Source organism: Onychostoma macrolepis, chromosome 08 (genome assembly GCF_012432095.1).
Source record: "Onychostoma macrolepis isolate SWU-2019 chromosome 08, ASM1243209v1, whole genome shotgun sequence".
Taxonomy (NCBI): domain Eukaryota; kingdom Metazoa; phylum Chordata; class Actinopteri; order Cypriniformes; family Cyprinidae; genus Onychostoma; species Onychostoma macrolepis.
This window is the reverse complement of record NC_081162.1, coordinates 20,437,771-20,460,212: the sequence shown is the minus strand read 5'-3', so window position 1 is coordinate 20,460,212 and position 22,442 is coordinate 20,437,771. Positions and strand designations below refer to the sequence as shown.

The following is a 22,442-nucleotide window of genomic DNA, read 5'->3' as shown; positions in this document are numbered from 1 at the left end:
GCAGAAGTGAGCATATAAACCATAAGGAGGAAGAAACATGCACCTTTTGCGAATGCTCATTTTGAGGCTGACGAACACACGAGAGCCGATTTCAGAGAATTGTGTTACCCGACCAAGCTTGAAGAGAGCTGTAATTTAGTTTGTTGTTGTCACTTTGAATAAGGCTGCTTTCTCCTTTGTCTGAAACGAATACTGAACTCACTGACCAGAACAACGCAATGTTTGAGTTAGTTTAACATACCAAGCAGTGTGTGTGAGAAACAGAATGATTCATGTCTTCTCAGGGCACATCACCTACAGTGGAAGTATGACTGGATGCACACATTAAACGTTCAGATTGATTGCGTGAGAAGACAGACAAACACAAATGAAACAGCCTTCAGGTTAGACTCCTTCTACCCAGTTTAAAAAATGCCAAGTGCGCATGAGGTACAGTACTTTACATAAAACACATTCCGTTCACTACTTATAGTTAGCAGATCACTTCATTAGCTTTCAATACATCGAGCAAAATCCACAAAGAATCACTGAACCGTCATATATCATATTTTGACTAATTATTTAACTTGATCAATCACAAACAAGAGCACAGAGTCTTGTTTTTCTCTCATTATAATGTGTGGAGCTGCAGAGATTACAATCAGCATTTAATTTCAAGGTTTGATGGGGGAAAGTGTCATAATGGCTAATAATACCTCAAAGAAAACAAAAAAACAAACTCTACAACATCTACTGTCAGTACTTCAGTGTCTCTGCACGTCATGTAGCATCCAGACAGTTCCTCAAAGTGATTGGTGAATATTCTTTGAGTCCTTTTAGAATACATGACCAGTCATGTGACTGCCACTGGCTACATTCTCATGCAAAATAATAATAAAAAAAATAATAAAAAAATAAAAACAGCCTCAAGCTCCAGTGAATTACAATGTTAACCCATAAGTAGTTCACATCAGCAGTGAAGATATTTGTGGTATTCCCATGCAGGGTCAATTCCTCATTGAATCAAAATATTTTAAATAATAACTTGTAACAATGCTGACTGCAGTAATCTGGAAAATAACTGGGTAACAATAAACTGGTGTGACGTTATTTTACTCCTGTCATAGGAGGTTAAAAGAACAGTTTAAAGCAAAAAAAGAAAACTCTGTCATTAGCTTAGCCACATATTGTTCCAAACCTGTGGGACTTTAATAAAAAGAGAATTTTTCAAGAATTGCACTGGTCGCTCAGTCCGATTCATTAACAAATCAAAAATGAATCAAACATTGCTATACCCCACTATGATAGATTTTCATTTAAAAATTACTTCGATTTCTAACTTCATATGTCTATAGAAGACTTGCTATATAGCACACAAATCATATAGACCATGTTTATGATGCTTTTGTGTCCTTTTTGAAGCTCCAGTCAAGAACAGTGTTTGATCATTTCTGTTTGGAAAACACTAATGCAACTTTGGAACGACATGTGAGTTAATAAATAATGTAAGAATCCTTTAAATTTACCTTAGCAGTCATGTTTTAAAAATGCAGAACTTCCATGCGAAGAGGCCATGTGCTGGTTTGATGTCATGATGATATAGTCACCCACACATGAAGGTAAAAAATAAATTTAGAGTGGCAAGACACATGCATGTTCATATATTCTTTATATAATGTATATTAACCTAAATCTAATACAGCATCAAACTTAAAAATGGGGGGAAAGTGAGAAAAATAAACAAGTATTAAACCAAGTATAATCAATTTGGGTACAAGGAAGAAGCCGGGATGACGGGCTGTCCAGGGCCGTGCTGAGAATCAGGGACTCTGAGAACCTTGGGAAAGGAAATGGTCCAGCGTTCTCCAGGAAATGTCTCTTTGTATGACTTTTATTTATTTGTCATTTTTTAAATTGATATTTTTTTTGTCTCATTTCAACACAAAACATGTCTAAAAAGCAGCCGTAGTGAGAAGTCCTTGTCTGTGAGGCTGGCTGTTTTAGACTTTCACACCTCTGCTTGTTTTTTTTGGGGTTTTTTTTTTTTTTACTTTTCGGTTACCTTACGTTTCGGGTGGAAAAAGAACATTACACTGCAGTTATGGGAGGAGAGTGACCATTTATCCATGTGCTTGTGAAGGCCTCCGTGTGCATAAAATGTACACTCAGCATTCATATACAACGCACTGTGTGTGGGTGTGTGAAGGCTTGTGTGTATGTGGGTGTGTGTCTGGTCGCTGTGGACATCATGCTATAAGTTCTTTGCTTATTCTTCTTGTTCGCCTCAGGACATCTCCGATCAGTCCTACTCTTTGGCCTCCAGGAACAGGGTCTCCTGAGGGAAGAGTTTAGCCTCCACCAGACTCCACGCCGGGTCTAACTGCGTTATCTGGGAAGAGATGAAGAAATAAAAGCAAATTTGAGATATTTTTCAGTGCTTTTTTTTTTGTTTTTACTCATTTTAAGGCCCACTTACACCAAGGACGATGACTATAACAACATATAATTGTTATATTATATGAAACAAATCATATATATCATATAAAAAAATCACTCTAAATTTAAAGAGGACCTATTATGCAAAAATCACTTTTATAAGGTGTTTGAATACAGTTGTGTGGCCGCAGTGTGTGAAAACAACCAGCCTATAAAACATTTTTTTTTAAATAATCCCAATAAATCATAAACACTGAACACGCAATTCCAGATTTCTCCCTACGAACATGTCATTGTAGGAAGAAATCCCACCCATTTGTGACGATCTCTGCCCTATTAGACACAGCCCTGAGTGAGAAGCAGCAGTCTGCCATTACTGTTTTCTTGATTCAGAAACGTCCTGTTGCATTCTACATGTTGTCACTTCTTCTAGAATCTCTCCTTCATTGTCCGATTCCTGTTTGAATATATAAGGCTGAACACCGCTACTGAGATTTTCTGACATTTTCAGTGTGTGAGATTGTCCTGTATTGTTGTTGTCGGTATGCCAGAGCATGAGCTCTTGAAGCTCCGCCCTCTTCTGAAAAGGGGGCCGGGAGCACCAGCTCATTTGCATTTAAAGAGACAAAACAAAAAACTTTGGTTCATACTCTAAAAGTGGCAATTTTAACAAGATATAAAAAATATCTGTGGGGTATTTTGAGCTAAAACTTCACATGCACACTCTGGGGACATAAGAGGCTTTCACATCTTGTAAAAAGGGGATAATAGGTAACTTTTGAAAGAATAATAATAATGCATTTTATGTAATGGTGCCTTTGTAAACAGCCAAGGTCACCTTACAGCAAGCAAAATAGTAAAAATAAAATACAAAAAAGTAACAATAGACAAAGAAATCCTGGCAGCATTAAAAAGTTCAAAAGCACAACTGCATACATACATCATAACTACTAAGCAAATAGTATGTGACTTTTTGTCTCACTATTTGGATTTTCAATTCTGAGAAAAAAAAAAGTTAGAATTGATTCTGAAAAAGTGTCCAAAATGCAATATATAAATTCAGAACCTTTTTTTTTTTCTTTTCGCAATTGAGTTTTATTTCCTCAGAATTCTGAGTTTCTCTCTCACAATTCTAACTTTTTGGTTCCGCTAAAAAAAAAAAAAAGGGTTATTGCAACTCTAAAACACAATTCTGATTTCTTTTCTTGCAAATGCGAGTTTATATCTCACAATTCTAACTTTATTCTCAAAAATGCAAGTTATCTCGCAATTGTGACTTTTTTCAGTTTATATCTTGCAATTCTGAGAAAAAAAGTCACAATTACCTTTTTAATGTGTGTGTGTGTTTTTGTTATATAAATCTTATGGTGGAAACAAGCTTCCCCAGAGTAGCAAAGTCCACATCAAAACTGTAACAAGCACAGATGAACGATATAGTTGGAATCCCTTTCAGAATGACTTTTTTCCAGCTGATGAATGCTAAAAACAATGACAGCCAATCAGAATCCATCTTTTTTTAAGCGTTTTAAGCGGCAGATGACCGAACTTGCAGGATTTACTTATAATAAACCAAACGCTTTATGGACGTTAATATAAGGAAAGGAAAGGACGTGACGTGTGGCCAAGTATGGTGACCCATACTCGGAATTTGTGCTCTACATTTAACTCATCCAAGTGCACACACACAGCAGTGAGTAGTGAACAAACAGACACACACACCGTGAACACACACCCAGTGGACAGCCATATATGCTGCGGAGCAGTTGGGGGTTCGGTTTCACCTCAGTCGTGGTATTGAGGGTGGAGAGAGCGCTGGACATTCACTTCCTCCACCAACAATCCCTGCCAGACCTGAGACTCGAAACCGTGACCTTCGGGTTACAAGTCCGACTCTCTATCCATTAGGCCACAATTGCCCCCATACATAGTTAAAATATATAGTTAACATTATAGTTATCTTTCGTTCTTGATATGAATGGACCATTATTGCAATATCAAGATTGTTAAAAAAATGTAAAAAAAACAGATCATGAGGTGTGCGGGTTAAGTCTGGCCATTCTTCCTAAACTAAGCGATGTGTGGGGTCTAGCCTTCTGATGTCATTGGTTAACGCCGTAATGCAATAATGTCCCCGTGTGAGGTACGTGTCCTGTTTCCCTTTGGGATAGTAGCTGTTTGTTATCTCAAATGGACCGATCCAAACCAAACACAATAGCAATGGGGTGAGAACTCATCAGCCACTAATAATCTCCATGAGTGAAGCCCGACTTCATTATCCAAGAGCAATGCAATCACTGGCCACACTTTTAACAGCAAACTAACTGACATTTGTGACGACACGACCATCATCCACATCTCGGTTCGGGGATTTTCCCAGCCGATGAGGAGTGATGAGCGCTTGTGTAAGCGGCTTGCGATCCTGCACCGAGAGAGAAAAGGAGAGCGGGAGATGATGGCTGTATTGTAGTGAGCTAATAGCAGAGCGTTCTCTTGTTACACGGGGCCTTCGCTCACACCTGGGTGTCCACACATCGTACGGCCACAGTGCTCAGGACAGGGGCTTAACTGCAGCCTGGTGACAGGGCTCTGATTAAGGCCTATTCTCTGCTCCGAAGACCCTTCCAGCTCTACGTGTTTGTAATTAAAACACAGAGCTGAAAGCAGCTGGACTGGAAGGTCACGGGGTCGGAGAATAAAGCTGTGTATAGTGTAATTTCTGTTAAAGCGGTCAGGACATTGGACAATATTACAAAGCTGATGGAATAAAAAGAATATATGCAACATCCACTGAGAATAAATCTCAAAAACCATCCCATATTTCATGGTTTCTAAGGTGTCATGGGTGCTTTTCTTACTGGCCCAAATCAAAAAGCCTACTTGCCACAATAATGATAAAAATCTCTTTAATGTGCTTTTTGAGAAACGGAGGAATAATTAAAATAATTTTCTTTGGTAATTGGCAGCATGCCACATATAAATATCACTGAATGAATGCATTATACCATGAAATCATGAACAACAATTTGTAGCATCTAAAGCACAGATTAACCTTAATAATAATTATACTATTGTTCATTAATGTTAATTTACATAACTTAAATAGCTAAAAATGTATGTAGTACTGTTCAAAATTTTGGGGGAATTTTGACATGTTTTTGAAAACTGTCTTGCACTCACCAAGGCAGCATTTAGTTGATCAAAAATACTGTAAAAACAGTAATATTGTGAAATAATATTACAATTTAAAACAACAGTTTTATATTTTAATATATTTTAAAATATTATTTATTCCTGTGATGACAAAGCTGATTTCCAGCAGCCATTACTCCAGGCATCAGTGTCACATGACTCTTCAGAAATCATTATAATATGCTGATTTGGTGCTTAAGAAATATTTCTTATTGTTATAATTATATGTAATTTTGAAAACAGGATTCTTTGATGAATAGAACATATAAAAACACAATATTTTAAATAGATTTTCTTTTTTTAACAATTTAAAAGTCTTTACTGTCACTTTTTTTCAAATATGAATACATCCTTGCTGAAAAAAATTATTAATTAAAAAAATCCAACTTTTGAACAGTAGTATATGTAGAAATTAACAATGAAGATGAATAACAAGCACTTTTCATTGTTAATTTTTGATACCTAATTACACACACATATGCTGTCAATAAATTTTATTTAACTTGAAATATGCTTTAAAGGCAGAATTCTGCTCCACAACAAAAACAATAATTCTAATGTCTAAAAACTAATTTTACATAAAAAAAATGAAATGTTTTGAGGTAAAGGCCTCATCGGGACACACCTGACATGAAGCACTGCGCAGACGACAGTAAGTTCAAAGTGACAGCGTATTATCGGCGGGTTTGACATCTCAAAGGGGGGTAGTACAGATATCACACCCGCTTCAGCACATTAGCTGTGTTGCCCCAAACCTCATTTTAGTGTGTGACTTATGCCTTTTGTTTTTCAATCTGACCTGAGGGCACAGGAGGGGGTAGTACGTCGTAAAAACACGTCGCTCCCACCAGGATGCCTTCCCTTTCTTTCATACGAGCACATAAGAAAAACTTCAAATGGAAATGAACCCGAAAACCTGCTATAACACCACAGCATCAGGTAGAAGTAAATGAGGTTCTAGGGTGGCGCAGATGTGCAAGCGTGTTTGTGTTGATGACTGTTCTCTTTTAAAGGGGAATGAGAGAAACAAGGTGGCACTCCAATGGCAGGAGACAGATGCCATGGGTGATTGTTTACATTGTTATCCAATTAACAGACCATAAGAGGAGAAGCATCTGTCAACAAACAAAGCTGTTGTTTTCCTCCACTCTCCTTGTCTTTCGCTCTTTTTCTTCCTCTCACTCCCTCCCTCTTTTCCCAGCACTTGTTAGTTTCTTCAGAAACCTTCTGTTTGGCCCTTCTGAATTAAATTAGACTTCGCTGTGCAACAGCGATTGCGCTTGTGCTTCCAACACCTCCACTGACACACAAACGCACACTCACATGGAGTCATAAATTTAAAGTACGATTAAAACCCTGCTGACTGACAACCTTAACCCGCAATGCACCGACGGGGGACGTTAAGACCAAATGAATTCAAACATGCCCGAGTAGTGTGATCTCCACTGATGAACAATACGTTCTCCGATGGCCAAAGTAAACAGAAGAAGAAAAGAGATCATTTGAAGGGTGTGGAGACTCATATCACCGTAATCCTGAAGAGGTTTATTAAAGCAAGAAGTGGCCGTGCGATGGAGGAGAGGCCCGGGCGGCTGTTTTCTTTGGGCCTTGATGATGTTGATGGCAGGTAATCCCGTTAAACCTTTAACACACTCATCTTCAACGGCCTCACACAGTCACCAAACAAACACAGGACAGCCGCCCAGATGACCACAGGAAAAGGGGCACGAGAGAGAGAGAGAGAGAGGGAATCCTGCTCTCCAAAAGTAGAGTGCTACTCGACTTCTGAGCCCTAAATGGAATGATGACCATTTCTAGGCCGTTGAAAAGGAGCAAAAAAGTAACAAAACATTTAAATGTATACTACTGTTCAAAAGTTTGGGGTCTGTAAGATGTTTTTGAAAGAAAGTCTCTTATGCTCATCAATCACCAGTCTTATCTGATCAAAAAATACAGTAAATAATGTCAAATATTACTACAACTTAACATAACGGTAAAAGTAATTTATTCCTTTGATGGCAAAGCTGAATTTTCAGCAGCCATTACTCCAGCATTGTGTCACATGATCCTTCAGAAATCATTCTAATATGCTAATTTGGTCACTTTTAATCAATTTATTAAAACAAAATGTAACTATTGTATTAATCTGTCTGTTGGACTGTAAATATTTTTTCAATATATTGAAAAAATATTTTGACAATAAGATTTTTCTCTTATGCTCACTAAGGCTGCAACGCCTTTCTGAGCAGTAAAAACAGTAATATTGTGAGATGCAACTATAAATTAAAATACGGTTCTTTTATATTTTAAAATGTAATTTATTCCTGTGATGGCAAATCTGAATTTTCGGCAGCTATTACTCCAGTCTTCAGTGTTACACAATCCTTCAGAAATTTTTTTCTATGATTAAATTTCAAAAGGAAAGCATTAATTTGAAATGGAAATCATTTGTAACATTTTAAATGTCTTTAGTGTTACTTTTTGATCAATTTACTGCATCTTTGCTGAATTAAAGTATTATTATCATCATTTAATAATTATCTCTATATATATATATATATATATATATCTATATATATATATATCTATATATATATATCTATATATCTATATATATATATATTTTTTTTTTTTTTATATGACATAATATGTCTTCATGTGAAATTTGAGCAGTACTTTTAGATTAAAAAGAAAAAGAACACAAAGAAAATTCATTTGCATCACTGACTGTACTGTGTACATTTCTACAACCAGACTATTTGAAAAGTCCTGAGGGAATCAATACGGAGTTCACGGAAAACAAAATAAAAGCTGAATGTCTCAGAGCATGATTAACTGATGTCACTTGCAGCTGCCAGTTCAGTTTAATTAATTTCATTATTAGTATACTTAAGGATTAACCTGATCAATAACACAGTAAAAACTCATTAAAATGACAATACAGAGTTTCATCATAAAGCAGGTGTATGTTACCAGGCCGCTGCAAAGTAAACTCTGCGAAGGCATCATTATAAACTAAGAACACACAGGTTTTAAGAAAGGTCTGGCTTCCGAATCACGTAGTCAAAACATTTAAAGTAAATTAGTAATAAGCTGAACGCCAGTCCTCGCTGATTCGCTGCGAGACTTGTTTAAACTGAACATCTCCACTTTAAAAGCCAGGCAAATAAATATTGCCGTTCATTAGCACTAATAAAAGGACCTGCAATAAGCGGCTAAGAGAGAAAGAAAATAAAGACCAGACACGCGAGGTGTGGCTTTCCAAACAGAAGGAAAAAAGAAAAGGGAAAAAAGCAAACCAACAAAAAAAGAAAAGAAAAAATATACAGCTGAAACAACGGTTCTAATGAAGCCATTTAGGGTTCTCCACCATTAATTAAAACCCAATAGCCAGGTCTGTGTTAGCGCTGTGTTGTAGAGTGTTTATTTGGCCAATTAGGAAAGCGGTGGGAGATCATTATCTGCCTGCAGGAGCGGTGAGGGCGTCAGCATTCGCAGTGTTGGAGTAAGACTCTGCTAAGGGCCAGCCGAGGGTGGAGACGGAGGGGGGAAGGAGGGTTCCCACCTCTGGGGAGAAGTCAGTTCTGGCTCCCTGCTTGTCTTTAGCATGACCACGGGATACTAAGGGGGGCTCTAAAGGCAAGAAGCCAACGCAAATGCACAGACAGGCCAGGCGCTGACGTAAGAGATGTGAAACTACACATCCAAATGGCTCTCTGAGGGTAGAAAGAACAGATGTTTTATCAAGCAGTGGTTTTCAACTGGTTTGGTCTAGTGACCCAGACTTTGGACATCACATGATGACCCCAAAAGATTTATAAAGACGAATAATAAAAAGTGATCTGTTGGCCACACTTTATAAATATATAAAACATACATGTTTTTATTATATATTATATTAGAAATTATAATATTGCACTTATGTAAACAATACGCTGACATGGAAAAAAAGATTCTACATATATATGCATGTATATAATAAATTTGGACTTTAAGACACTTTTATCAGATTATCAAATTTTATCAGTTTTTTATACATTTATTGCATTCAGTGCACTGTTTAGACAAGTGCAATATTATAATTTAGGTGTATTATATATATTTATAACCTGTGGCATATACAGATCATTTTTTATTATTAATCTGTTTATTTATTGCATTTCAATTTTTTAATTTATTGTATAAATCTGTTGTATAAATCTATCTATCTATCTATCTATAACACAACGTGTTATATTGTATATATTCAAATATTCATAATATTATACTGTAGATTTCAATTTTAAATATTCTGCATATTATGAATTTCTGTCTAATATAACACACATTTTATATATATATATATATATATATATATATATATATATATATATATATATATATATATATATATATATATATATATATATATATATTATATTAGCCTATTATATACATAATTTTATATTGTATATTTCAATTATAAATATTCAGCATATTCCGCATTTCTGTCTATTGTTTAAATAAGTGCTAAATATATATATAGTATATTTCAATTATAAATATTAACATAAAATTATAAAACCATTTATGAATTTTTCTTGAATTTTTATAGAAAAAAATTGCCAAGCTCATTTATCTTCATTTCATGGTTAGTTTCATTTTATTATTTGCATTTAGCTTTGTATTCTCTATTCCGAACAGACCTGTTACTCATTTTTGGGTCAGAACCCACGAGCTGAGAAGCACCGTTCTACAAGCGACACACACGAGATTAGATTACTCATCCAAGAGATCCTCACGTATCCCGAGTTGGATAACTTTAAAAAACAACAGAAAACAAAAAGAGCTCGTCAGATGATTGGAGGTCCTCTAAGCGCTGGTGTGAGTGGCAATGTGACTGTGCCATGATATTAATGAGTGTTATGAATAGAAAGGGAATCCTGAGGCTGCTTTCTAATCCTTCCTCACGCTCTCGCTCAGAAGAGTGCAGGTGCATTGGATCTGTCCATCAAAGAGAAGAAAAGAACAAACAAACTGACAAACACAACCCTCGCAGGCCGCAAATGAAACAAAAGCCTTCAGACACTTTTCCATCTCTCTCTTTCTAAACTCCTCTGTTTAATCACTCTCTTATTGCTGGCAATTATCTTGGTTTTGGATGCGGAGAGGAGAGGAGGAGGGGGGAGAAAAAGAGAGAGAGAGATGAAGTTTAAACATTTGTGCAGAATTACAAATGCAATAGTGCTCATGGCCTAATCCTGTGGGAGGGATAGAGCGAGTCTGTGGCAGAGATGATTTTAATTAGAAGAGGCAGAGAGAGAGAGAAAGAGAGAGAGGATTAAACTCAAGCACTGTAGTCACAGTCACAAACACAGCCTGTTTTTCCTGCTTTTGCTTCCCTCCTTTTGCTGGATACACATTTCACCCTCCGCAGAAACACGCAACTCGATTCCCTTTTGCTTTCCAAACAGAGACTGTGAATAAATGCAATACAACGTGTGAAATGGCATTTGTTGGGTGTGAGGCTGCACGAGTAGCAGTGTTTAAGGCGGACATTGAGTGTTTATGAGCACGATAAGGCATTTTGTGCATGTGTTTTAAAGTGTGCGTTTGTTGGGGGCCTTAGCACTCATCCCCAAAGGGTTTGGATGACATGCTGTCTGGGCAGGCCTGCGCACATCTCTTGATTAATGGAAAGCCCATTTCTGTTTCCATGCTGTTAATTAGTCAGGTCGTTAAGAGCAGCGCTTGTTATCTACCTGCTGCAGAGTGCACAAACGCAGCACTTTAATGACACAAACACACACTCACACACAGGAAAAAGAACTGCTGACTGTATCTGAAGTAGCCAGTGCACCTTTCTGCTTCTGAGGACTGCAATTAATATTCCGTAAATTATTCATGCACTTGTGGATAGATGTAAAAAAAAAAAAAAAGGAAAAATAAAATACACAAGAGGAAAAGAAATACTAATTAACCAGGCATGGCTTTTAATTAATGTGCAGGTGTGTGACTATCTGTGGACTTGTACAGTACACACACACACACACACACACATACACATACATACACAGACCAAGATGAGCAACAAACTTCTGCCACACGCTGGGATTAACTAGCCAATTATACACTCTATTTTTCCTGCTGAGCTGTAACACTCACACACACTCTTTGCACACACACATGCACGCACACACACACACACACACAGTTATTAGTGCACCGCAGATGGACAGGAATTAAAAGATATTCACCATCAGTGGGGCTCTAGACTAATATCAGTCATGTTCCAGCATGGGGAAAGTTGCCCACAGAAAATATATTGAACAGGAAGGAGGCGGGTGTTCCAGGACTATGTGCGCACTTTGGTACTTATAATAGCTGTTATGAGTGGGGTGATGGTCATGACTGATATCATTATGATATACATGTGTTACTCTAGTTATTTGCACCCAAATTTGCAGAAAAATGTCCTCAGTAGTTAAAAATAATAGCTAAAAATATATAAACAATGCTTCCTTTTTTTTGAGAATATCCTTCTCAAATAGGAATAATAATAATAATAAATACATTAGTGATATACACACTTTATATATAATTTATTAAAAAAGTTATCATTTTAATATTTATTATTTAAGAAATGATAAAGGTTATATATACACATACAGTTAAAATAAACAAAATTAATTATAATTTAAATATATAATATAAATGCATTATTGTGTCTTATATATAGCACTAATATGTCATTTTAAGAATATATATATTATTATATTATACATTTATTCATATTTATTTATACTATTATTTTAAACAGTGTAATAAGTTTTATTGTAAGTTTAAGCATTGTTTTAGGGTCAAAATGCATAGAAATTCTAAGACATTTATTTGAAAACTACATAAATCTATAGTAAATGTTTGTGTGCATGTGTGAACTCACATTTCTGCGTGGAAAGGTGGTGAGCAGTTTGAACTCGTCGGATGGGTAGCCCTTGGAGGCGACGAAGTCAAACAGGACCTGGAGTTTACAGCTTCCCAGGAATCGCCTTTCCAAAAACTCGCCGCTTGGCGTCCGGATGCGCAGCTTGCTGATTGGCTCTCCGCCCTCCTCTTTGGGCTCTGGTGGCAGGGCCTGCTCCAATGAGAGACGGATAGCCTGCGCAAGGGACAGAAAAACGGTAACATTATGGCAAAACAATGGTATCACATATGTATCTCATGAACTAACCACTTTATACATCTTCTGATTTGAATGTGAAGGTTTAAAGCTCATTTAATATTAAAATGACTATAAAACCACACTACTGTACCACATAACATATATGCATGGATATTATTGCAATCGCAGCACGCAAGTCATGCGTCAAAGGTCCTAAATTTAGCGCTCCATCACAGCTTGAACGTGCCACAAAAAAAAACTAAAATCTTTCCATTTTGCACGTCATAGAAATATCACACTGTAAAAAAAAAAGCGAGGGACGGGGAGAGAAACAGTGAGAAGTCGCATACACATTTAAAGAGAACAAGAGCGAAAGCGAGAGGGAGAGGGGTGAGGGAATTGCGCCGTCTCTAGTGACACGGAGCACGACCTGCCGCTCCTCTGGGCTTTTCAGCTCCAGCTTGTTGTTCCTGTTGTGACACTGGGCAGCATATGCTGTGACAAAACACGCAGGCTTTATTTACACACCATAATGCAATTATATTTCATCAAAGTGTACAACAGTAGCTCATTAGCAGCAGGTGGCTTGTGTGAGCGCGTGCCGGCCCCACTCCCTTAGGTAGGGGCCACGTGTAAAAAGCCCTCTGGGGGGCGAATGGCGTCGCTCCCCAGCCCTGCTCGGGATGTATGTGTGCACGTCCGTGTCTGTGTGCTTCCTGGTCCCTGCGCACAAAGGGCACCAAGGAGCATCCTTTTCACTGCGCTAAACAAACAGAGAGTGTGTGTAGCACCTGACGGCAGAGAATAATGACATCACCACTCCCCCTCGGCCTTTCATGCGCTGTCTGGGTCACAAAAGAGTCCAAATCACAGACATTTCCCCTCTCTACTTCTCTATACACTTCTGCTGATTGTTTCCCTCCAGTGCGCCTATTGTCGCCACAGACCCACCGAGGTGCTGTGGTTTGGGCGTGTGCGAGGGTGCGCGTGTGCTTGGATAGACTCCAGGTGGAGAGCATCTTACTGCCTTGTTTACACACACACACAATGTCACAAAAATGACACACGGGAAGAAGCGCAGATACACGCACGCCATATACGGCCAAACTGTAACAGCTGCTGAAAATCGCAGAAATGAATGTACGCCATTTGAATCTAATCTTTCCCTTCAAGAGAAAAAGGTTAATTACGATTGTGTGTATCTAAACGATGTCATGAAACATAACAGGTGACCTCTAAGGTCAGGAATCGAAGATATGTCACCCGTTTCACAGCTTCCAAAAGCGTGACGTTTCAGCATGGAAGGGAAAAACGGCCGTTTGAAGTTTATTGCAGGTGATTTTATCTGTTTAAGCACGCGCGTGCGTGCGTGTGTGTGTGTGTGTGTGTGTGTGTGTGTTTCAAGCCTCTTCTCCCCTTGGGTTCATTACAAACAGCAGGTGAACAACTTTAGACCCTGCTCTCATTAAAACACAAGGCTGCTGCTGAGTTAACAGCTCACACACACACACACACACAGAGGACTGACACAATTACTTCAGGCCGTCTTTGTGTTTACCTCTCCACAATATGCCTCATATTAAAAGCTTTGTCCAAGACAAGCATTAAATGAAGCTAAAGTGAGCTATTGTAGGGTATCATATGTTTGAAGGTCTATACTGTAGCCTACACACCACGTCCTGACAAGAATGGTACCATGGCAATAGGAGATTGAACTAATTGCATGCTTTTGTTGAAGCCTAAAAGTGACAAATTATCTCATAAAGCAGTTTCACCTGAGCTGGTCCGGTTAGTATTTACTGCTGAATAAACAGACGATAATCTGGCGACACTGGTGTGGCAGCTTTTTGTGTTTTTGGTGAGCAAATATCTTATTAAAAAGAGTGTGTGTTGAACTTGTAAGCACACTAAATGAACAAGTACACTTTGTGCCGCAAACTGTCTTTAGAAGGAGCACTAAACCGCACCATCTGTAATACATTTGAATGTTAATATGGTGGTATTGTATTCTGCTGATCAGCTGATAGGGAAGGGGTATATTTGCTTACTCCTACATCTACAGGTGAGATTTAACTTTCCGTGACACTTTTTGATGCCGTCTTTGTGAGAGTGTCAGTGCTTTGACGTGCACCTGTCGTTTTGTACAGCTCGTATACAGGATGAAAGCGCAAACACTGCAGGAGTACGCGGGCGGATTGCAAATATGTATGTGATTTGTGCAACAATGTAAACTGTGTGTTTGATGAGAGTGGTAACGACAGGACATGAAGCTTTATGGCTGTCTCTGCTATTTGGCATCTTATGAGGCGTGAAATCCCATTTAAGCGACATGTTTAGAATATCCAGAAACACATTAAATGTCAATGTGAGTGAAACTGTCAGGTTTAAATTTGGACTTAAAGCACGGGTGTCATTTTTGTGCTCATTTTTCGGCTTCAATGGATGAGAAAGAGTGGTTTTAAAGATTTAAGATGTTTTCAAAAGCATTAATGGCTCTTTTGAACCAATTAACCGGAACTAACTGGCAACGCAGAGTAATAGTAACATAATGCAGGAAATCAGTCATATTTGGCAAGCAAACAAAGCTTCGCTGGGCTCTACGTAGAATAAAACAAGGAAACTAGTAAATTTCTGTGAATTCCAGTTCTTTTACAAGGAAGGATCATGATTACATGGCCTGTAATCGTGCTACTTTTAAGGTGAATTATTTAGGGTCATTCTCAAATTTTTTTTCTTTTCACCAACCTTTGAGCTTGTCATATAAACCGTGTTATTGAAACAGTCACCAAACCGGTGAAACTCAAAGTAAACCTCACCTCTCGTTCCTCCTCCTGCTCTTTCTTGATTCGCTCCTGACGGACTTGCTCTGCCTCTTCTCGCTCTTGCGCTTCTCTCTGAAAAAAAAAATAATAAAAAATAAAAAAAATAAAAATCACATTAACTAGCAACATACTATACTAAAATACCTCAATAAGAATTTTACACAATCATTCAGCAACTTTATATTTCATTATACTTCTAAATTAAATGAAAATAAATATAAATAAATAACTTTAAATTAAAAAAATTTAAAAAAAAAAAGGAAATTAAGCAAAAAAGGACATTTAATATCTTGCCAAACCTTTTTACGGTCAGCCTCCAGAGACAAACGATAAGCTTCATCTTGCTCTCTTTTGACCATTTCTCTGGCTTCACGTTCGTCCTGAAAGAAAAATGAGGGTGAATAAAACTAGTCATGAACTAATCATCTAAAATTAGAACAATTTTTAATTTCTGAAATGAATATGAACATTAATATTTACTTTTTATATGCAGTGGGATCCAAAAGTAAAAAATAAAATAAACTTGGAAGTAAACAATAATAGATTTTGCTAAACACCAAGGTTAGAATTAGATTTGTAGGTCACTGATTGGAAAAGCAAGTAGACACTGACCATGTGAACTAACTTGTCCAAAAAGACTTAACTACTTACTAAAACTATTTAGCTGATAATACAATTAGGAAAAAGGCATTTTTCTAGTAGTCTCAGAATTTATTTATATTATCACAATATTTCTATTATCTACCTCCTATACCAGCTAGCCAATAAGAGCATGTCTATCCAGATAACAATCCCACTGGATCTTTGACGTATGAGATGGTTCCTCGTCATTGTCAGAAGTAATGGCCACATACTGAATACTATTGTATTGTCGGACACACTAACTGGGGACGACTGAAAGAGTATCTTATAGAAGTGAATGCATGGAGTTCCTCTACATACAATGGATGGGCTCTTTTATTATTGTGAGTGCTTGTGTATGGATCCTGTTTGTTAAGACCCAGCTGCAGGTCTACCTGCTGAGACTGAAGACTGTGAATAACTACTGTTGCTTTTGTGCAGTCAGGCTCGTGCGATTGTCTGCGGCCGCTTTTAAGACTAAGGGTCTTTTCTCCTAGCTGGACTTTGTGTGGAAATGTGAAAGAGTTGTGACTACACAGAGCAGAGGAGAAGAAAAGGAAGGATAGAGGAGAGAAAGGAGCGATAGAGCACAGAGGTTGATCAAAGGAGAGATACATCCTCAAATTCTATTCAAACGAGCTGTAAAAGAGTGTGTGAAAACCATGTTGTGGTATAGGAAGAGTTTGTGGGCTGATGTGTGTGGGTCTCTATTCGTAAAGTCAGAACACTGAAACAACTGGATCTTTTATCTCAAATATACACTGACTTTTCCAAACACACTGTGCTTTTGAAGAACTGCTCGTACAAGGCAAAATCTTTTAAAAGGACTTTCAAAAGCCACTGTTATAATAAAGCAATTAGTCATGAGAGGCCATGTTTTACACTGAATTCGCCATAGATAAGTGTTGTTAGATACAAGGCATGTCAATAAAAACCTCTTAATCAAGGTTAAAAAAAAACCTAATAGCCTCTCACAGCTTATTGGGTTCACGAAATGGTGACAACAACCTTATTATGAAAGAATAATTCAATTTATTTTTACTAAACAACATTAACAACATTAATAGTAGCCATTTTTCCACCAAGTTTTCCACCATTTCATTATCCAAATGAGAACTTAGAGCAACAAAAAATGCAAAACAAAACAGATTAAAAATAAAGTTTAGATGTTGTGAGAGGTCATACCATAGATTTACAAATTTAAAATTCATAGTAAAATTAAAACAAAACAAAACAAACAAACAAAAAAGGTTTAGGTGTAGTGACTGGTCATCATTAGATATGCATATTTAAAATTTACAGTACAATTTACAAAAAAAATAAATAAAGTTTAGGTGTTGTGACAGGTCATCAAAATGTCCAAAAAATTTACAGCCAGTTTTCTTTTGAAAAAACCTAAAATGTAACATTCAAAATGATTTCTATAATGCCCTTGACTAGCAATATCAAGTAGCAAATCATAATTCATGGCTGTCATCCAAGCTAAAAATCTATTGGCCATTAAAAAAAATAGCAATGAATTTTAACATATATAGTTAATGATCAAATTTATAAGTAGACCAATTTGATTATCCATTTACTCCACTTGTATCCTTCTACATGAACACGGCAAAGCATACTTTCAATGCTTTGTCAAAAAGAAAAAGAAAGTGTAAGATGAAAATAATTAAACAGGGTGAGTAAAGAATGTGAAAGCTTTCTCCCATGTTTTATTTTCTCTCTGTTACACTCTACATACAGTGAGTCAGTGCTGTGACCTGTACTAGAGCTAATGGAGCAAGCGTATAACTATTTTACCCCTGACTGCACAACCCCAGGTCATGTCACTTACACACAGAGGAATGCTGGTGTGATCTTGGTGGATGAGTGTGTGCTGTCTAGGTTTGCCTGTTGATCCAGACAGTGTATGTAAGGGGTGTATATCTGTCCATACAGGCGGACAGACACACACAGGTCGCTATGAGTCACCTGACTGTATGGGGCAGGGATGACACACACACACGGGGACATTTCGGTTAAGGACTTTAAAGGGCAAACCTAAACTGCCTCAAATGGCAGGCTGTTAGTGGTGGCACAACAACAAATGCTTTCAAACACTCCCACACATATCTAAAGGTGGCTCACTCATTTGTGTACAAACACAAGGTTAACAAAGGATTTGGATTCAAGCATCACACCCATGATTTGAAATGAGCTGTAATCACCAGCTGTACTTCAATCAACAAATCTGATTTAAAACTAAGTCAATGCTACAATACTTTGACCCTTCAAAACCTTTCGTAGTCTGATTTTTTTTTCCTTTTTAGTGAATGTAAAACATTCAGCGCAACCAGTATAGACAAACTCGCAATGAACTGGTTCTTTTTGCTGAATCAAAAACATTCTGCACAACCAGTACATGTTTTACGTAAACTACATCTTTAATTTCTACCACATAAACTGTTTTTCAGCAAACAGAAAATGAATGGAAATCTTGTTGCTTCACTTTCCAGCTAAGGGCCAAATGTGTGAACTACATAAAGTGCAAAATATCTCCTCTGCGTTTCCTCTGGCACCTCACTAACCCCGGCTCCCTGTTTGTGTCCATTCACATCACATTTCCTTCACAGCTAAACAGATTACAGCCATTAATTGCCACGAGGAGCAAACCGTCAAGACGCTTCCAGCAGAAATCCATCAACATGTCAGAGTTATTCAAGCGCTCTGACTGAGGGAAGCAGAAATTTCACAGCCTAATGGATCTAATGGAACAGATACAAATCGAAAATAACGTTTTAACGGAACTTATTCACCGAGCCGGGAAACCGGCCTAATAGCAGATGGAGACTGAACAAATTACCTTGAGTCTAGCAGAAATATTTTCACACTGAGACAATGGTAAGGACTATGACAATTATGACATAGCATAAATATTTTCTGTTGCTTTTCATGATTGATAATCATTCAAAGCATCCCACGCAGGGGTGCGAACTGAAAAGAGAATGCTGGGACGAGGCATGAAATGTCATGACTTATCAAATCATCGAGTCAATGTGCCTCAGGGGGACAGTAACCTGTGTTTGCTGTCTGAATATTTCCCACCAAACCACAGACACAAACATTAACACACACAGGTGAAGAAAGATGACTAATTAGCTCAACTCAAAGAAGTGTGGACAGACCTGTCATGATATGTAACAAAACATTAATAATTAGTGTTTTTAATTAGGCAGGAAGCTAGTGTCATCTTGAAAGTTGCCATAGAGCTATTAGGAATAACCTTTCAGATATGCCACTTAAAAACGTTTTCAATTCATTTGAACAGATGGACACATCTTGTTCAGCTCTTTGTAAGTGCATTTGTTTGCAGACCTAGCATTGATTTAAGCAATCACATACCGCATGCAGACATGACACACCAAAATCGCATCCTGCCAGCATTGTGTCGACTTCACAAGCACAGGTCACCGCAAGCTTACATTACACAATTGTGCTTTTTCTTCCATGGCTTGTCTGAAACCCAGACAAACACACAGACGCAGGCGGAGTGTCTATTCTTACCCCTGTGTGATAAGCCGACTCATATGAGTCAGACAATGAGTGGTCATCTGCCCCAACATGCCCCTTTTTCTGGCCTAAAAATATGACTTTGAATCTGCCTAATAAAAAGCACTCCACTGTGCTAATCAGTGTCTGGTGTAGTGAACTGCAAGTAGCGTGCACTGCATAATTTTTGGAAGAACTGAGTTTATATTGTCACGATACAATGTGGGATTGATTTTTCCATAAAGGATACATGCAGTGCTATCTTAGAATTTGGCCAAACAAAGCATCATAGGAGGCAGAATAATTAAGTTGCCTATTTTGTTTCAGAAATGAGACCTTAAAATGCCGCCTATGAAGAGAGCTCATCTATAATCTCACCTCATCTTTGATGTCTTCTTGCTGCTGTGCTGTGAAGATCTCCATGGCTCCCATGAGTCTCATCATAAGCTCATCCACTGTTGTGTTGCCTTCATCACACAACCAGAAAAACAACAACAATCAGACAATCAGACTTTTGCAGTTCTTCATACTTTGAGATGCATGCAAAAGGTTCCAAATGGAAAATGATTGCATACGGGATGACATGAGATTGGTATAATGACACGTTGATCTACAATTTAATTTTTATTTTATTCAATTTTTTATTTGAAAAACTATCTGAATTATTATGAATTATTCATACTAATGCAAACCAATTCTAAAAAGAAATTTATTAATTTGTTAATAAAAATTAATAAAATTATTTTTATTAACAATTTAATTATGTATAATCACAATTAAATATATATTTAAATATATTTTGAGTAATTTGGCCCTCCAGAAACTAAACTGAACCTAATGTGAACCTAAAAAAAAGTTTTCTAATTTTGAAAGAAATGAGAAACATTAAGATGTAAAATAAATAATTGAAATATGCACAATTTCTTGATCACTAATGAAACGATTGCATTTGTGACAGGTTCAAGGCCACTCAAGCGCTGCTATTATTTAATTATTAGTATTATTACCAAAGATTTTCTGAAATGCTGAAAGGTAATCTTTCCATTCTACCTCAAATAGTTATGTTGACTATTATTTTTTTCTATCCATCCATATATGGTCTCAGATTTTCTAGTAGTACTAAGTACATTCAATTAATTAAGTGTTATCTATAATTTTATTTGTAGTTCATTTAGATATATATTTTACCTTGAATGACATTTAAAACTTCATTTGATGTCCGTTTGCCCATGACAATTAAAAGTAATGGGAACTGGTCAGTCTTGTACGTCCGAATGGTCTGTGCAACAACACTGCCAAAGTGCCTTGTACACATCGTGAGTAGTCTAGAAAGAGAGTGAGAGAAAAGAGAGCGAGTCAGTAATTTAAGTGGACAGCGAACAGACAGCCAGTGAAACTCCCCTGAACAATCACTGAGCTTAATAAGAGTACACAGCTCATCATATTAACAGACTTTAAAACCAATTCTGCTCTCCGCTCAGAGGATGGTCCTTCTCCAAACACTCCCCCGGTCTGAATTAGTATTCAGCTCCCGCCGCACCGAATTTGATAGGGCAGAGAGGATTTCTTATTCCATTACAAAGACAGAACTTTAAATTAACGTTTCGCTGAAGGAAAAGGGTAGCAGGCAGACTCGGAGAGCTCGCAGTAAATGTCATAATATTAATGAATTGCTATAGAGCGAATGCAAATATAGATTAGCTTCTCTCTACTTTTAATAACATCGGCTTTAATAACTGGAAAGTAAAATAGAGGAGAGAAGGAACACACTAGAGTGAGGGTCCAAGACCAGCGTGGGAGGGAAGAAAAGAAAAATTGAAGATTTTTTCACACCAAATTTCACCCTGTTATCAGAGAACTATAAAAAGTTGCATCAGAGGAGATGAGTGAGCACTTCTTGGACTCTGGGTATATTCAGACTGGCATACTACCTATAATTTATTAAATAGTACGTAGTATGTATACTGTGTGCAGTGGTTATTCAGAATACACTACATGGAATAATGCATTTCTAATTAAATGCACTCCACCAGGCCTTCCATTTCTAACATAATGAATAAGGCAGTATCAATGTCATCCGTAATCTCATCCTTGACTCTTTTAATTACTTGCAATTACTAGAGTTAGTCAAGTTAAAGTTGAGACACAACATGGTTATTTAGCATTTTTATACAAATAATGTTGGGACAATGTAGCATACTGCAACTGAATATTCCCTATATTTCATATACCATTAGAAAACAAGGGAAGTGAAGTGAAAAACAAGTGAAAATAAGAATGACAAGAGTGAAAAAATTCAATTAAGTTAGTGTGCTAAAAGTAGAGTGGTTACATGGATAACTAACAGGGCAACAGGCGATCTATCTTCGATGTAACATGTACAGATGACTAGATTCCACAGAGCTGTTTCACTGCCAAAAAAAAATTAAACATACAAATAACACTTGTGTTTCCAGAGGTCCCATCAGGCATTGCAGTTGGCAGTTCATTGTCACATCAGTGATGCGTAAAGAAATCTTGAAGAATGTTAAGAGTTTTCAAAGGACCTCAGGGGAGTTATTTTTGATTTTCTAGTTAGTAACACCAGGTGTTTCAAGCGTCTCATCAAGGACGGCTTTGTAATTGGAGTGACACGCTCTCGTCTCCTTCTCAACCCTCGCTCAAGTCGCACACTCTTGAGTGTGTGAACCGTAATATTTCCCCATCGCCTGAACCGACAGAGGTGTGGC

The 22,442-nt window shown here is 37.3% G+C and overlaps 1 protein-coding gene across 2 annotated transcripts in view; it reads right to left on the bottom strand.

Moving 5' to 3' along the window:
- Positions 1–1,631: 1,631 nt before the first annotated feature.
- Positions 1,632–22,442, bottom strand: part of faf1 (Fas (TNFRSF6) associated factor 1) — a 72,810-nt gene continuing 51,999 nt past the window's right edge. For both annotated transcript variants that reach the window (XM_058784800.1, XM_058784801.1), the window contains exons 14-19: positions 20,902–21,038; positions 20,092–20,180; positions 15,867–15,947; positions 15,562–15,639; positions 12,527–12,742; positions 1,632–2,368 (exon numbers count right to left, since the gene is read on the bottom strand). In XM_058784800.1, the coding sequence (XP_058640783.1) occupies positions 2,285–2,368; positions 12,527–12,742; positions 15,562–15,639; positions 15,867–15,947; positions 20,092–20,180; positions 20,902–21,038 (685 nt within the window). In that variant the 3' untranslated portion in view covers positions 1,632–2,284. The remainder of the gene's footprint in view (positions 2,369–12,526; positions 12,743–15,561; positions 15,640–15,866; positions 15,948–20,091; positions 20,181–20,901; positions 21,039–22,442) is intronic.